Below are 18248 nucleotides of genomic sequence, written 5' to 3' on the forward strand. Positions count from 1 at the left end.
GATGAAGATGGGATGAAGTGTCGTCCGTACCTTGGTATCGATAGTTATCAATTCTAACATTCTTGGAAAGATATCAATCAGCATAAGGTCTGTGCGCAACCGCTCGTATTTCACATCAACATGTTAAAATCAATATAAAGTAAAAACTAATATCCCTAACATACATATTTTAAAACACAGTTCATAACTGGAAGCTGATTGGTCTAGAAAGTACATAAGGTCTGTGCGGGAATATTATAATATAATATTGGATTGATATTTAATAAAAGGGAATAAATGAATTTATAAAATGAAATCAAGAGGAATTTTAGGATTCTATAAATTGAAAGTTTTTTAATAATATAATTTTTATATTGATAAGTTATAATTAATAAAAGAAATAATTGATTAGAGAGTAGATTGAAAAGATTGAAGATTTGAAGAATTGAATAAATGTTTTTAGTTGGTTCAAATATTAGAACTTGTGATAAGAGAGATAAGGAATTAGAAAGGGAATGGGATTAGAAAGGGGAGGGGAATTAGAAAGAGGAGGGGGATTAGAAAGGGGAGGGGGAGGGGGATTAGAAAGAGGAGGGGATTAGAAAGAGAAGGGGATTAGAAAGAGGAGGGGGAGGAGGAGGGGAATTAGAAAGAGGAGGGGGAGGGGGAGGGGAATTAGAAAGAGGAGGGGATTCGAAAGAGGAGGGGATTAGAAAGAGGAGGGGCTTCGAAAGAGAAGGGGATTCGAAAGGGGAGGGGATTCGATTTAGTAGATTTAGTCGCTTTAGTAGATTTCGTAGATTTAGGCTTAAAGGTGCCTTATTATTATTATTATTCTTATTATTATTATTATTATTATTATTATTATTATTCTTATTCTTATTCTTATTCTTCTTATTATTATTATTATTACTCTCTCCATCCCGTCACATTTCACCCTACAATATCTCTCCTCGGTAGCTCCTCTCGCCGTCTCGCTATATCTTTCTCTCTTCTTATCCTCATTACTCCCATCTCCCCTATATTTTATACTCTTCTACTCTACTCTACTCTACCTCTTACTCTCTATATCTACTCTACTCTACTCTACTCTACTCTACTCTACTCTACTCTACTCTACTCTACTCTACTCTACTACATCCCTCATTTCGCCTCGTTGATGAGCATCTTATCATGTTATATTGTATTATATCTTATCACCTCGAATCGAATCACATCATATCAAATTGAAAAATCCATTCATACATATAATCCAGTCTCAATCTCAATCTCAGAACTTCGAGATATCAAGTATCTTATCTTATCTTAATATTCAAGAACCAAGCAATAAAAACACTAACTGTACTTCTACCTATCCAATTCCCTCACCTCTCAAACTCTCAAACTCTCAACCTTCGATTCCCGTAGAGAACTCACCCTTGAAGAAACAACCCCAACTTCTCCATTCCATTCAGCGATCCCCATCTCCAAAACCCCCTCATCAGCATTCCCATCCACTCCTCCCCCCTCCTCCCCTCTCTTCTCCTCTCCCCCTCTCCCCAAATCCCTCCTCCGAACCCCCCACCCCCCTCTCCACCCCACCCACCCTTTCTCCCAGGGCCCCCTCAAAAAACAAACTCCCAGTCCCACCCCCACAAACCCCACCCCCGCACTCCCACTCACCACCCAGCCGCCTCTCGCATACAATCGATTCCCCACCGCCGTCCCTGTCAACTGCCCCAAAAAAACCATCACCATATACGCCGTATTAACTCTATTCCTCGCCTTTGGATCAATTCCATAAATGGCGCTCCGATTTGCAATCTGCGCTGTCTGGATCCCGAGATCCATGAAGATGGCTTGGAGAATCGGACCCGCGAGGGTGAATTTTCCAATGTAAGTACCGATGACGACGCCGATGAGACAGTAGAGGAGACCGAGGATGACGCTGAAGAGGGGGATGAATTTATCGATGATGAGACGGGAGTAGATGGGGCCGAGGATGAAGGTGGCGATGCCGATGAGGGCAAAGAGACCAATGGGAACGGGGGAGAAGGAGTAGGGAGGGGAGGAGAGGAGGAATGTGAGGGTTGTCCAGTAAGAGGTGAAGATTGTGGAAGTGCAGAAGCCAATGAGAGATGCTTGGACTAGGAGGGGGTGTTTGAAGAGTAAGCGGAGGATACTTAGTAGGTGGGAGAAATAGTTGAAAGATCCGGGGTTGGTGCTTGGGTAATCCGGCATAAAAAGAAAGAGAAGGATGAAGATGAGATATTGGACACCGAAGGAAAACCACTGAGAAATTGTTAGTGAATACGATAAGCGATGTGTGGAAGGGAATCCTACATAGATGGTTCGCCAAGTAGTATATTGTGTCAGAATACCCGAAAGTAAACGAGCGATCAGCAAACCAAGTAGTAGACCAGAAGAAACAATAGCCAAACAAGTTGCTCTACGATTTGGCGGTGCTAGATCCCCTACTAAAGGAAGCATAAGTTGTGGAGTAACCGTAGTAAGTGCTGTGATGAAAGATATTCCAACAAACACAGGAAACGAGTTGGTGATGCATAAACCAAGCCACTATTATGATTAACCTCAGTATAAGAGCACATCGAGAATTCCTCATTATGAAGATTATTTATAAAAGTCTTTTCAAGTGGACGTACCATAGTCGCAGTAAAAAATACCAATGATAGTACGAATGCACGTCTCTTAAAGATGTCTCCCAGAGGACATAGAAGCAACAGTCCAGATGCATAGCCTGCTTGCATTACCGTAGGAATAATTGATACACGTTCATTGGTGACATTGAATTCGGCCGCTAGGATATTGAGGATAGGGTGACTATAATAAAGATTTGCCACCGTGAAAGTACACGCCTATGAAGATTGTATTAGCAAGATTACAAGACCATAACCTCTCATTGAGAAGTCAAGAAGTCAAGAAGTAAAACTCACAAAAGCAAAAAGCAAATTCATCCACAAACTGAATTTTGGCGGGTCATCTACATCATATCGACATCTCTTCGGCATATAAGTAACCACACTCGAACAAAACTTCATGATCCTATTCTCCTTAATCATAGAGAATCTCTTTTTCTTTTCTTCTTCAATGGTGTAATTGATTGAAGTGGATTCTTGAGAATAATCCATTTCTTTCCCATCTTTCGCCGTCTCATTATCGTTCGTTTGTGGTAATGGCGGGGTCCGTTCGATGATGAGATCGGAGGTCCGAATCATGTTTTCTGTTTGGATATGAAGATAAGATAGTTGAAGAAAGAATATTTATATCATCTTCATAGCACTACTCGACGATAATATTAAGATTCGATCAATTGAATTAGTGACTAATATATTTAGCACCAAAATACTTGTGTGAAGAAGCTCATGAGAGTAAGAAATACTGTTGTCTAGTTATGAAGTAGAGTTTCGATACGAGTGCCGAAGAAATTGTAAAGTCAGTCCGTGTGTTATCGGTGCAAAACTATGACGAACATGGATTGATGAATTAAGCTTTAATTCTTACATCTTCATTGGCGATTGACATTGAAGACGGAAGTCGGCTTCCGAGCTGCGGTTGAGCGTTTGAAAATCACGGATTATAAACCCCTCCTCTCCCCTGTCAGAAGCGACTCTCTTCAATTAACCAGAAAAAAGGACTATCAAACCGTACGAACAATCAAAAGTTGTCAAATTTATTAATTTGATGAAAGCGCAGGAAATATATGGGTATACATACTTTGAAATTTCATCAACCTCGGGGGAATTATTTCCAAATAGTTGACGAAAAGCATCGTACCCTCCTTAACCAAAGCCTTTCTCTCCCTTTCCTATTTTCGTCTCCTTTCTTTCACCTCCTGTTCATGATACTCTAGATAGCATGTGCCGCAATATAAAAGCAATGACAAGTTCTCCCCGCAGTATCGTCATCTGTCAAAATGTCAACTTATTCGAAGTGGGTAACTCGTAGGTAACTCGTAGGTGCATTTAGTTAGTGCCAATACCTACTTAAAGTTTGGCAGTTAAACTATGATCAGAGCTTTGCTCTTGATCTTTCTCTTTCGCCTCGCCCTTCCTTCATCCCCTCTTCAACCCTTGTCCATAATCTCCTAGACAACATGATCTTTCATATATTAAGAACAAAAAGGTTAATACGCACAAGGTATGTGTTGATATAAACATGTTTCAGTTATGCCAATCTGGGGAAAGAATGTTAGTGTGTGGGGAACCTCACCTAGGTAGTGCTAGATAGCGGCTTAATGATACATAAACTTGTGATTCATGGCACACGCGGCAGACTTCTTTTCATTAAATTGGTCGCAATTGTTATCCGACCAGTATTTTCATGCCCTGACTAAAAGTATCGCATAATTTTCTCAATAAATAGAGAATTTGCGATTGACAAAAAGAGATATACGATGTGCAGGACGGCTGGAGATCAATTTGATGGTTTTCCCATCGTCATATAATGACGAAAAGGAAAGAGGTAGGTTTCTGTCGCATATTGAGAGAAAATTCCAATTCGTCATCTCTGAGGAAAATCCTAGATCACGAAACAATCAAACAATTGGCCTCATCTTACATCGAGATGGTAGACTTCATTGCCAACGAAGAATATGATGGCTTTACAATGAAGGTCTTTGGAAGGGAGGTTCAAATTATGACCGATAATATAATGTCTGAATCCAGTGACTGTTTCGCGCAATTGGAAGATTATTATATCGCGGTGGGCAAAGGGGGATGTGGTTCGGATTGCGAGCCGGATGTGAAATGACGACTTTGAAGGATCAAACCATGATAAACTCAATGAATATCACAATTGATCATCTCGAAAACTCTCGACAAATCAAGGATGATCGAGCCATGATTGACAACAAAAGATAAGACACTTCGAACACAAAAGCAATAGACGTTGAGATGCAGAGTGAAACACTCGTTCACAACAATCATAACAAGGAGATGAACTACACATCATCGGTTTCAATCAGGCTTTCTTCGGATTTCGGTTCGAGTAAAACCAAACAAACGATCGTGCATCCCTCCCCGCAATCAACTCATTTTGCAGTCCTAACTCCCTCTTCTAACATTTTCCTTTCCCTTTGCGTCTCCGGTTTTCTTTGCTGCTCACCCCTACGTCCGTCCATGCAACCCCCAAACTTCAGACAGCAAGATAGATTGGGATTCGACAAATCTTGCAAATAATATTGAAACCAAAATTAGTGCAGCAGTGAATAACAAAGTTGGGGGCAATACCACAAAGTTGAAGATATTCAGCAGGTCAAATAAGATGATTTAGCCAAAGACAAAGTTGTTCTAAGAATTTTCGAATGAACATCTTTGAATGATACCTGGCCGGGAATTGTTGGGAAAGGAGTTAAGAGGGTGTGGTGTTGTAATTTGAATGGTATGGGGGTAACATTGTGAAAAGAAACTGCGAATACAGGAGGCGTACTGAAAGTAGGACTTGCCAGGAGAAAGCGACGAAAAGGAGTGGAAGCAAAGCGATTTGAGTATACAAACTTATTTGGACCAATTGCTCAGGAGACTTCTTTATTGATTACCCTTGGCTATTGACTTTTCGTATGATAAGGAGACCTTGACCTGTGCTTGAGTCATTTCAGGCGAAACTTCTTGATTTGGTGCTCTCATTCATACGTGATCTTAAGTCAGTCGATGGGATAAGTTGTAAAAATTCAGGAGACTCCCCCTTGATACTTGAACTTGTCTAAGAAAGAGGCCTCGCTAGAAATTGAGTTCACTCAAATTAATACCTCGTACTCAGGTCCACACGAGCCCGAGGTATAATTGAAGGACAGTCAAGATGAATGAGAAGAACAAAGTCTCCAATTCCAAAACACTTTCAAGATTGAAATGATGCCCAAGAGCTTTCCTCATCGCCAAAATGCAATTTCAATTTCAAAAACCTCCTAATCATGTGTTCGTAGATCACATGTGGGTCTTGGCACTCGTTCGTCTCTATCGAGGAGTTCAACATTTTTGACTCACCGTTGACGAATGAACGAAGATTACGCCGAACATCCGGAGCTACCGGTCCCGGAAAAAAAAACCAAGTGTCGCTAATTTTTAATCGTTACCATTGTTTTTCTGTCATGGAGACACAGTAAAGTGGTGAGTGGTGAGTCTGTGACTGTAAGTCTTGAGGAAGAGCCCGACGAAACTAAGATGGTATCCAGCTAAACGGAAATGGTCCGTTGAGCTAGCTTTTTAGTCAATTGGGACGAGCTTCTTGATTCGGAGGAAAAGAAAATAGTCGTCCGTGAACTTGAAAGAGGTTTCTTAGGTTATCTTGGATGGTTTGAGATGAATGATATTGTTATGCAGATTGTTTGACGATCGGTGTAGATTTGGCGAGCGTTAAGTTAACCGTGTAAGGAAAAGGAGAAACGGGTATTGGGTAGAAATGAAGGAAAGCATGATGTTTGTGAAGAAGTGAAGCTTGAGTGGAGCAGCAGGAGCTTCAAAGGGAAGGAGTTTGAAGAAGCGATGGTACACAATGTATCGATAGGTACTAGGGTAGCTTACAATAGAGAGAAGACAGCAGAGGACCATGAATTATACTAGGGATTATATCATGTATTTGATACCGTAAATACCGTAAAGATATTTGAAGAATTCCCATTCCCATTCCCATTCACTGATAACAAAATAAGGAAGGGTCGTATTTGATGACATTACATCCCTTTGTGCATTTATTTGTACCCTTTGTGACTTTGACTTTGACTTTGACTTTGTACTTACTAGAGTCTTGTGTAAGTTGTGTTGTACCTTTGAAGAGATCTCGGATGTAAACAGAGGAAAAGGTGTAACTGTCGCGAAGAAGTGGATATTTTCCATCTAACCCAATCTATATTAGCTTCGAGTAGCCACAATTGCCGTGAGCAGCTTCCCGGTTGCTTCAGTGAAAATACAATCAAGGTACATATTGCTCTTGAACCAATGACCATGGATGCTGAGACGATGCTGAATACAGAGTACGAGTACAGATTCTATCAGATCCGATCATCAGAGCGAAGCGAAGAAGCCTCCACGGCAGTGGCCCAGCGGAGCGTTATTAAGCTGATCACTCACTCACTCACTTACCATTTCACATTCATCAAACATCAAACACCAACGACTTCAATCGAGAGAGGATGGAATGCTGGTAAGACCAAATGCTTTTTAGGGCGGGCGATTAATCATTTCCGATAAGAATGGAAGGAAAAATGACTTATTAGGTAGAAAAAAGATACTAGATGGACTTGGGTTGTTCATGTTCAAATCAGTCCACTTTAACTCATACGGGCAATCAATTGAATCCTTGTAGAATGAAAAGAACAAGCTTTTTAGCGTCTCAAATCAGGAACGATTTGGTTGTGATGGGAATTTTGACTCTTGAGTGATAAAAATGCGATAAGAAAGGAGGAAGGGGGGGGGAAGGGAACGGAAGGGAAGGGAAGGGTAGAGAAGGGTGGATGAAGTGAACGGAAGAAAGGGAAGAAACTTCAAGAAAGGAAAGAAAAAGTTGCAAAGTAATTTCATTTTTGACCAGGTCACGGATCTCAAGACTCCATTTTACCATTTTGCTCCGAAGGCAATACTTAATTGAGTTTAGTACCGAGAATGAACCCCCTTGATGAAAAAAAGGGAATGAGATGAGGGGGAGTATTATATATTATTGTGTACTTAATTGTAACTTTGATAGTACTTATTACCTAGTAGGTATTGAATAAGTCGGTACCGAAAAAGAAGATATAACTATTAGTAATAGAGAAGACGACGACGACGACGACAACGAGGAGGAGAGTAAGGTCAAATGAAATACGAGAAAGGAAACTCACAAGTCAGGCAAGTGTATCGTACCAGTAATATTAAAAATCCCCAGCCAGCGACGACAATGACAACAATGACAACAACACGAGTTTCATCTCTCATTGGTTGATTGGTTGATTGGATCAAAGGTGAAGAACGTGTGACCGTACCTAGTAGGAGATAAGCTTGGCAACATATCTGCTACGCCAGACAGGTACCGAAAGGCATTCAAGTTATCAAAATCATCAAAGTCAACAGCAAAAAAACAGTCCAACCACTCAAACCACTCAAGCTAATGCAACACATGAGCAAGGATTGACGTGGAGAGAATCCAGATAGATTGACGAGCTAACCTTATCTCAGTTAGTCATACAATTTAGTCCATTGATTCGTCCTCACCTTACCAATGGATCCACCGTCTAACCCAATACGATCATGGCTTTCCCGCTTTCCACCTATCTTCACCCTGGTATTCTCCGATGGTAACCTCTTTGGGATCTTTTTACCTTTGGAATTTTGCCATTGGTACTTTTGCCTGGTACTTTTGCCTAGTACTTGCCTAATAAATTACGACTAGGTAGAGGTCCTAGATACTTTTATTCACTTTCACTCACCTCTTTGCATTTCCTCCCATTCGAGCCAGTGCCAATACATTTTCACGATAAATTCTAAAATCAAATACATACTCCGTACTGCACCCCAACCACCTTCTCTAATTAATCGATTAATAAATAATAAATTCCATCGCCAATTCCTCTTCCTGTTCCTGTTCCCTTCCTCCTCCTCCATCTTTTTCTAATAAATCTCAACAATCCATATTCTCTCCCCATCATCGTCCAATAAAAAGATCTCCGAATAACTTCAATCTCTCCATCTTCAACCTTTCTACGAATACTTAATAATCAACGTTCTACACTCCCAACAAAATCTCACCACCTCCCACCAAGATGTTTATCAAGTCAATCGTCGGTCTTAGCATCGTTGCTCTCGTTGCAGCTCAATCTTCCAACGATACCATTGTACCAAGCACTATTGACGCCGTTACCAGATGTACGTTCTCTTGTGAATCTATGCCTTGAAGAATTAAGGTATACTGATACCAAATCACAGCTCAATGGTGTACCGCCGAGATCAACACTTGTGGCACTTTATGTAGTGGTGCAGTCGATGCCAATTCCTGTGACACTGTAAGTAAAATTCATTCTCACTAGAATTCTCGCTCGATCTTCAGTTGAATGCTTCACACATGCTGACTTGACATTCTTTTCAGGATTCCTTGAACTACACCTGCACATGTTCTTCCAACGGATCCACTCCAGGTCTTCAATACTACACACAAACCTTGCCAACCTACATTTGCGAAACCGTTTTCGCCAACTGCATCGCCGCAGGTGAGAACGATGCCGCCGCTCAAAAGCTTTGCAGGGAGACCGAAGCAAAGAACTGCGGTCAATTGGATCCAGATAACTACACCGCCCCTGCCACCACTTCCGCAAGTTCGACCGCCTCTGCAACCGCCACTGGTACTTCCGCTGCATCCGCTACCAGCGCTTCTGCCGCTGCTACCTCTTCTGCCGCCGCTTCAGCTTTGAACATTGGTCGTGAATATGGTACCGGTATCTTCGCGGCAGGTGTTGCTGCTGTCTTTGGTCTGATGCTTTAAAAAGGAAGTTCGGACGATGGATTTGGGAATAATTACCATGCTCTTTGTATCTTTACAAAGAGCATGAGATTTTTTTTGAATCATCCGATGATGATTATGTGTATAATTTTTACGCTTCCACCTCATTGTTTTTGCTTTTAGCGCGTGTTTTTGTTGTCCCTTTTCTTTTTCTGATTAGCATTGGTGTTTATGGCTCGTGGTTTTCACGTTTCTACATCGATGTATATCCATTAAATGTCTTTGAAGGCATGTGTGAAGTGGCTGAGCTGCTGGTTTTATTATAGCAGATATTTTAATAACGGTCAAGGGGGATGATTAATGATTGAGATGAGATTGGAGAATGGTAGCTGATTGAGCTCGACTTCAATACATACCATATTCATATACTGACTGGCGTAGCATAGCATAGTATATACAATAATGCGATTGTGCGTGTCAGAAACTTTTGATTATCTTTTGCTTTGAGTAAGATACTGTTTTGTTTATTCTACGAAAGATCAAGTTGGGGATTGTAATGATAACGGCAAACAAGTGTTCAGCACAATCTCAATGAAATCTCGAGATATGCTTTCTATTGGTTTCTTTGTTCTTAGACAAGCTATACTTCACAGATATTACGTGGGGGAGGAGGAAAGGAAGGTAAATGGGGTATACTATTTCAATTACCATTACAATTACCATTGAGGACTTATATGTATGTATATCCATATCCATATCATATATATATGGATATATATGATTCCGTAGATAGGTAGGGAGGTAGGTAGGTACATAGGTGGGGAGTGGGTTTTGATACTTTCTTTTGGTTGGAGGGTTGGAGAATAGGAGAAGGGAAGATGAGGGAGGAGAAGGGAAGATGAGGGAGAGGGAAGGTGAGGGAAGATGGGGGAATGAGGGGTGGGAGAGGGAGAGGGAAGATGGGGGAATGAGGGGTGGGAGAGGGAGAGGGAGAGGGAGAGGGAGAGGGAAGATGGGGGAAGATGGGGGAAGATGAGGGGATGAGGGGTGGGAGAGGGAAAGGGAATTGAGAGATTGAGAGATTGAGAGATTGAGAGATTGAGAGATTGAGAGATTGAGAGATTGAGAGATTGAGAGATTGAGAGATTGAGAGATTGAGAGATTGAGAGATTGAGAGATTGAGAGATTGAGAGATTGAGAGATTGAGAGATTGAGAGATTGAGAGATTGAGAGATTGAGAGATTGAGAGATTGAGAGATTGAGAGATTGAGAGATTGAGAGATTGAGAGATTGAGAGATTGAGAGATTGAAAGATTGAAAGATTGAAAGATTGAGAAATTGAGAAATTGAAAAATTGAAAGATTGAGAGATTGAGAGAGGGAGATGAGGTGTAGGGTTGAAATATTTAGTGGTTAAGATATTGAATGATTGAATAATTGTGATAAGGGAAGGAGAGGATTCAAAAGGAGAGAATTATTTATGAGGAGTTGGATAAACTTTGGGAGATTTGTTCTTGGGGGTTTGACGGTGTTGGCTTTGGGCTGGGCGCGCTTGGGTGGAGGCTGCGCTTGAGCTGGAATCAGGGCCGGCTTTTGGGGGGATTTCTTGGGGGGCAAAAGTTGCCTGTGGGGGTTGTTTGTGGGGGGTTGTTGCAGCGATGGAGATTGTTTGTGTGGAATGGCTGAGTTGTTTGATGGTCAGGAGGGAAGTAAAGGAGAGAAGGAAGATGAGGATTTGTTTGTGGGGGATGGAGAGAGATTTGAGGGTTTGTTGGAATAGTTTCATTTTTGATAGTTGGGATTTCTTCCCGGATTTCTTGTTCTTTAAAAGGGATTCATGAGCAAGATTGATTCTTTGTGTTGATGTCTTTGTCCATTGACAATGGAAAGTTATCCATCTTTCTCTAGTGAGTGATGGATCTCTTCCTACTAATACCTTTGTCTATCAACAATGAATATCTATCTATCTTTCATCTTGTTTTCTCTCTCTTTCAACCTTCATTCATCTCTTTATCCTCTCCTCACAAGCCATTGTCTTCATCATCTTTATTTGAGTACTTAAACTTTGACTGTCCCCCTTTCTTCACTCAAGAATTCAAGATAACTTCACAACAGTCATTCTATTATATCTTTCTATCAATCGAACTGATATCTAAATACTATAACTAAAATTACAATTAGCTGGTCTATTCTACATTTTACAATTCGTACTAGTAAGTTCACATTCTAGTTCACCTACTCACATTACACTAGTTATAGATATACACGATCAATAGATTGATCACTACAAAACATACACATATATAGAGTTACATAAACAAAGCAGAAATGAATATCGTACACGTCCCCAAGAAGACCCCGGTGTCACCCGACACCCCCTCCTTTGGAATCGAATTCGAATTCCTCATCGCCGTTCTCGCTAAACCCTCTATCGAAAACCCCAACCCCTCCGATCCACGAACTGTCTACTTCCCCTCCACCCCCGAAGATAACGCACCAGCCTACTTCCGAATCCCCGTCGGAAAAGAAGACTGGGCCAACGAATGGTCAATCTACGCACACATCAAACGTAGTCTCGCCTCCATTGGTCTCCCCACCGAACCCGAAAAAGCCCATTCCAATTTCGCCATGTGGGAAATCACTCGAGACGGCTCCATCACGCCTCCCAAACCCCCTCACCGTCGCCACAAAAAAGCCTACGCCGATTGGCAAGCTTACACTTATTACCCCATCGAAGTCCGCACTCCCGCATACTACTACTGCGAAGATGCGCTCCGAGACATTGCCGATTTCTGTAAAATCATGCGCAAAAACTACCTCGTCACCGTCAACAAATCATGCGGTCTCCACGTCCACGTCGGCTACGGAACGCAGGGATTTACCCTCCCGCACCTCCGTCGTCTGGGCGCTATGATCCAAGCCTTCGAACCGCAATTCGATTCCATTCACCCGGAACATCGTATCGATTCCCGAAACGATCATTGTGTCTCTTTCCGCGGAAACACGTATTTCCAGTGGAAATACAAGCAGGATTTTAATCGATCCCCGCGCGTGCTCGAAACCATCGCGACGCTGCTAGCGTGCGAAAGCAGAGATGCTTTTCGTACGTGTGTGGCGAGTGAGGGGGCCGCAGGTGCGCATTCGTTTGTGGGACATAAGACGGCGTGGAATTTTGATCGCATGGGAACGGAGACGAGACCGCGCGACAGGGTTTTGCCGGATACGATTGAGTTTCGCGGACATGAGGCGTCGTTGGATGCGGAGGTGGTGGGGAATTGGGTGAGGGTTTTGGTGGGGTTGGTGGTGTACTCGCGGAGTCCTGATCCTTGGGGGTTTGGGGAGTTGCTTTCGAGAGTGAAGGGGGAGATGTGGGAGAGAGGGGAGAGGAATCAGAGGATTACTGGGAGAGGAAGATATGAACCCGGTGGGGTTATGTATAGACCTGTTTTTGGAGAGGAGTGGTGTGGCTTGGTGGATTTACTGAGAGTTTTGAAACTAGAGGGCCCGGCACTGTACTACGAGAATCGAAAAGGTAGGTGGTTGGAAAATGGAGTTTATAATCATTGGTATACGCAGGCTCCGAGCGAGTATGTTATACCTGTTGATGAGGATCATAATGATAATGATAACGATAACGACGATAATAATGATGATGGAGAAGATGATAATTCTTCACCTTCATCAAAATCATCTTCGGGTTCGAAATCAGGTCGTTTCGATCCTTTCAATCCTAAATCTATTACTCCCGAGAAACCGGTTGAGAAACCTGAAGAGAAGAAACCAGAAGGTGTGGTAGCAACACCAGTTGATCTATCACAATTCGACATCGATGTCGGATTTTCCGATCCTTCTTCTTCTCCTTCCACAAAGGTAAGTCATCCCCAACCCCCACCCGAACCCTCATCAGCAAATCCATCTAGCAAAAAATCCGACTCTCCAGAATCTTTTCCTACGCGTCCGAACCCTGGAGTGGCAATCGAGATACCCATTTCTGATGTTTCTTCCGAGAAACCAGATGTCGCGGAATCGAAACCTACTCCCACCCCGCGCACCGGATTCCGAGTCCCTTCTTCTTCCTCCTCTTCAAGTACCAATTCTAGCACCGAATCTGTTTCCCTCACTTTATCTCACTATGAACGCGAAGCCGCCAAGGCTCGCGCGTTTACGGCGAAATTTTGGCAGGAGGAGAATAAGAGAGGGAAAGCAGAGGCGGTGAAGAAGGAAGAGGAGAGAAAACGAGAGTTTGAAGAGAAGGCGGAAAAAAATAGAAAAAAGAGTAGCATGGATATCGGAAGCGAGAGAGCCCCGAGCGATAGAAGCGCGGGCTCCAAACCCGAGTTTACGGACTTGGGGCCGCAGGAAGAAGAAGTGTGGAAGCCAGAGGGATGGAGAGGCGTAGATGGAGAAGAGGTAAGCGAAGAGACGAAAGTCCTCGAGGAAGAGAAGAAACGTGCGGAAGAGCAAACACGCCAGGAAGAATTAATCCGTAATCTCAAACCCGGGATTGGATATCTCAAACCGGTTCGTCATCCTCCTCTCCGCGCTCTCCCCGGCGCTGTCAAATTCACCAAGCGCACTCAAGACCAACACTCGCATCTCCTTCAAGGTACTACCCCTGAAGAAATCGAAGCCCTCGCCCCCAACACATCCAACTTCCTCGGACGTCCCTTCCACCGCCTCTTCCGCGCGCCCTCCTCCCCCTTCCTCGAATACGCCCCTTCAGGCGCAGGAATGGATCCTAATCGCAACCCGTATCCTGGCCCCGTCCCCTTCATCAACGAATACCACGCCGCCGCCCTAACAGACGCCCTCGAAAGCACCATCGGCGAACCCTGGAGCGAGGACCACGAACTACTACCTCGCTCCGAAGGCCTCGCACGCATGCTGCGCGGCCGCCAATTGTACGAAGTGTCGCCGACCATCAAGAAACGTCTCTTGGGATACAATTTCACCATCGATCATCGCAACCGCGGGACGAAACTCCAAGGACTTTTTCCCGCGCGCGCGCACACCGTGGAGGAATTCGAAGCGGCCGACGATCGCTGGTGGCGCGGCCAACTCGCCGAAGGGGAGATTGTGAGACTGGAAGGATTGGCGGCGAGTTCCGATGAGGGGGTTGCGCTGACGGCGCTGGAGATGCTGGAGCTCTGGCGGAGAGGTGATGCTCAGTATCTGTATGAGCCGGAGGGTGTGCAGAATCCGTTTTCGGCGGCGGCGAGAACCCAGGTGCAGGTCGAGGAGGATGTTAGTCCCGGGGAGGTGGTGTTTGGTCCGGAGACGGATCCGAATGCGATTGTGCCGGCTAGGGATCCGAGGATAGCGGAGAGAAGGAGGTTTAGGGATATATGGGAGGCGGATGAGAGAGCGAGGAGAAAGTTGGAGGAGGAGGAGGAGGAGGAGATGGAGAAGGAAATAGAGCGGATAGAGGCGGAGAAGAAGAGGAGGATGGAGTTTGCTATTGCGAAGATTTTGAAGGCAAGAGAAGAGGCTGCGGAGAAGAAGAGGAAGGAGGAGGAGGAGGAAGAAGAAGAGGAAGAAGAGGAAGAAGAGGAAGAAGAGGAAGAAGAGGAAGAAGAGGAAGAAGAGGAAGAAGAGGAAGAAGAGGAAGAAGAGGAAGAAGAGGAAGAAGAGGAAGAAGAGGAAGAAGAGGAAGAAGAGGAAGAAGAGGAAGAAGAGGAAGAAGAGGAAGAAGAGGAAGAAGAGGAAGATACAACTAGTGCGGCCCCGGAGCCGGAAAATAGTTGGCAGAGAGGTGATGAGGGAGGGTTTGGAACGGTTTAGATTTAGGTGGGTAAGAGGTAGGTTTTTTATTTCTTATTTCTTATTTTCTGTCTATTTGTTTATTCGTACTTGAATTTCCTTACTTTATATTTCTTTCGAATCTCTCTCGAATCTATTTCCTCGGAATAAATTTCCTCATGTCAAACTTCCTTACATTCAAATTTCCTCATGTCAAATTTCCTCATGTCAACCTCCCTCATATCAAATCCCCTTACAATTTCAAATCCCCTTACAACAAAAAAAAAATAAAAAATACAATTAACTAAAATATTTCCTAATGATAACATGACGTGAATTGTAAAGACAACAGTGATAGTGATAAATACAAATACAAATATAATATACAAAGTTTGAGGATTTCCTTCTCTGAGTATATAGTCGACACAGTGAGTACTATATCGATCTCTGTATTTATTTCATATACGAGGAGTTTGTAAGGATTGTATGAGAAGTGTATGGTGATTGAGTTTTATTGATGTGACTTTGTGATTGAAATTTGAGTTGAGTTTGAGTCTGAGTCTGAATCTAATTTTGGGTTTGGATAATACTTTATTACTTTATTGTAATAAAATAAATATTGTATAGGTAATGACTACTGTAGATAAAGAATTAATAACAAGTAAAGAAGAAAGAGATTCTTCTAATGAGTATACCGTAACTCTACCGGGATAATTATCACGCTTATAATATTTTTAATTCTTCTACTATACATTCTATTAGTTAGTGAAAAGAAAGGTTTACTCTTTAATCTATTTATTCATTACGATATAATATCTATATATTAATATAATTCTTAAATTTCAATCTCTCTCTAATATATCAAAGTCAGCTTGAGGATTAAGAGTATAATCGAGAGATACTTTATCTATTTGAAATAATAAGATTGTATGTAAATAAGCGTTTGTTAATTTCAAGGATTAAGTATTTATATGTATATAAACTTTATTTATATTATCTAGATATAAGTACATAGAATATATAGAAAGGATTATTAATTATTATTATAAAACGTTAGATATATATAAAATATTATATATTTTTAATATGATTTTTGTATTTAATTTATAAAAAGAGAAATATTATTAATACTGAATATTGATATTGAGAATAAATGAAATAAGATCTATGTGTTTTTTATAGAAAATAATTACTAATTGTTATTATAAAATTCTATATAATATTGTGTAATTTTAATTATGTTTTTATATTTAATTTAGAGAAAAACAAATAAATTAAATATTTTACTTGATATTTAGATTAAAGATTTAATATATGAAATATTAAATTATAAAGGAGAAATTATTATTATTTATATATTATTATTAAAATGTAAATGTTTTATCAATATTATTTGTTTTTTTATATTGTGTTTATATATAATATCAAATGAAATAAATAATATATGATATATCTTTTAATAAAAAAGTAAATAATAGCTATATTTATTTTGGATATTAGATACTGAAATTTAATTAAACATATAGAATATTTATTATAAAGTTATAAATAATTATTGAATATTATTTGTTTTCTTTGTGATTTTTATATGTTATAGATAGAAAACAAGTAATATTAATATTATGTTATATTCTAATAATGAAAATTAAATAAAAGAAATAATTATTAATATTAATTCAATAAAATCTTATAAGATATATAGAAAAAGATTTAATATTTATTCATTTTCTTAAAATATACATTTTTTTTGTTTTCTTTCTTCTTTTTTTCTGTATTTCTTTAAAAACAAATAAAGTTAATAATTTACTTAATATTATTATTAAAAGGTAAAATATATTATTAATAAATTATAAAGGGGAAACTCTTATTAATTAAGTATTATTATTAAAATATAAACTTCTTATTAATATTATATGTTTTTTATAATTCTTTTATATACAAGATATAATAAAACAGATAGTATTAAGTATAGTTTTTAAAACTAAATTACATAAAATTTATATCTATATTAGATATTGAATATTAATGTTTAATTAGATATATAGAATATTTTTTCAAAGACTATTAATTATTATTATGAAATTATACAAAATTATTGAATATTATTTGTTTTCTATCGAGTTGTTATATATTTTACATGAGAAAACAAATAATATTAATATTATATTGTATTTTGATAATAAAATTTAAATAAATAATACAAATTCTTCAAAATATGAAAAGAAAATTGAATAGTTTTTATTATAACAGACATATATAGATATAGAGAAATATTATTTGTTTTTCTTCTTATTTTTCTGTTTATTTTATAGAAAAACGACTAAACTACATATTATATTAATATTAATATTAATACTAAAGATTTAATATATTAAATATTAAATTATAGAGGAAATATAATTATTGATTATATACTATTACTAAAATATGAATTTATTATTAATATTACATGTTTTTTATATTGTTTTTATATATAATATATAACAAAACAAATAATATCCAATATCTTTTTAAATAATTAATTCAATAAAATTTATATTAGATATCAATACTGATTGAAATTTAATCAAAATATAGATTATCTGTAAAAGACTATTAGTGATTATTTGTAATTATAAATAATTGATAAATATTATCTATTTTCTTTCTTATTTCAATATATTTTATAAAAGGAAACAAATGATATTAAATATTAGTGTTAAAAATTGATTAGTTATAGTTTTTACTTATATTATCTAAATATGAATTTGTAAAATATATAGAAGATTATTAATTATTATAACAAAATCATATATATATATATAATATTATATGTTTTTAATATTTTCTTCTTATTTAACTTTTTGAAAAACAAATAATAATAATCTAATATTAGATATTAAATATTAGAGATTCAAGTTTAATTAAATATTTAGTAATATATCAAAAAATTATTACTTTTTATTTGTTTTTTCTCTTATTGCTATATACTATATCTCAAAAAACAAATAATATTAATATAATATTATATTCTAGAAATAAAAGTAAAATAATTAAGTCAATCTACTCGAATATGTAAATAAAACTTAATAATTATTATTATAAAACATATATATAGATAAATAAAGCTATTAAAGATGTTAATAA

The 18248-nt window shown here is 39.1% G+C and overlaps 3 protein-coding genes across 3 annotated transcripts; 2 read left to right on the forward strand and 1 right to left on the reverse strand.

Moving 5' to 3' along the window:
* Positions 1–1350: 1350 nt before the first annotated feature.
* On the reverse strand, positions 1351–3666 carry EAE98_002577 (uncharacterized protein; the record flags this gene model as incomplete). Its single annotated transcript, XM_038950197.1, has 4 exons — positions 2913–3666; positions 2622–2834; positions 2302–2535; positions 1351–2250 (listed from the first exon to the last, which is right to left on the reverse strand). The coding sequence occupies exons 1-4, from the start codon at positions 3192–3194 to the stop codon at positions 1351–1353; spliced, it is 1629 nt and encodes a 542-aa protein (XP_038813936.1). The 5' UTR covers positions 3195–3666.
* Positions 3667–8710: 5044 nt separating this feature from the next.
* EAE98_002578 (uncharacterized protein) lies at positions 8711–9426 on the forward strand (the record flags this gene model as incomplete). Its single annotated transcript, XM_038950198.1, has 3 exons — positions 8711–8813; positions 8874–8950; positions 9034–9426. The coding sequence occupies 3 exons, from the start codon at positions 8711–8713 to the stop codon at positions 9424–9426; spliced, it is 573 nt and encodes a 190-aa protein (XP_038813937.1).
* A 2285-nt stretch (positions 9427–11711) lies between these two features.
* On the forward strand, positions 11712–15164 carry EAE98_002579 (uncharacterized protein; the record flags this gene model as incomplete). Its single annotated transcript, XM_038950199.1, has 1 exon — positions 11712–15164. The coding sequence occupies one exon, from the start codon at positions 11712–11714 to the stop codon at positions 15162–15164; it is 3453 nt and encodes a 1150-aa protein (XP_038813938.1).
* Positions 15165–18248: the final 3084 nt, after the last annotated feature.

Source organism: Botrytis deweyae (genome assembly GCF_014898535.1).
Source record: "Botrytis deweyae strain B1 chromosome Unknown BDEW_004, whole genome shotgun sequence".
Taxonomy (NCBI): Eukaryota; Fungi; Ascomycota; class Leotiomycetes; order Helotiales; family Sclerotiniaceae; genus Botrytis; species Botrytis deweyae.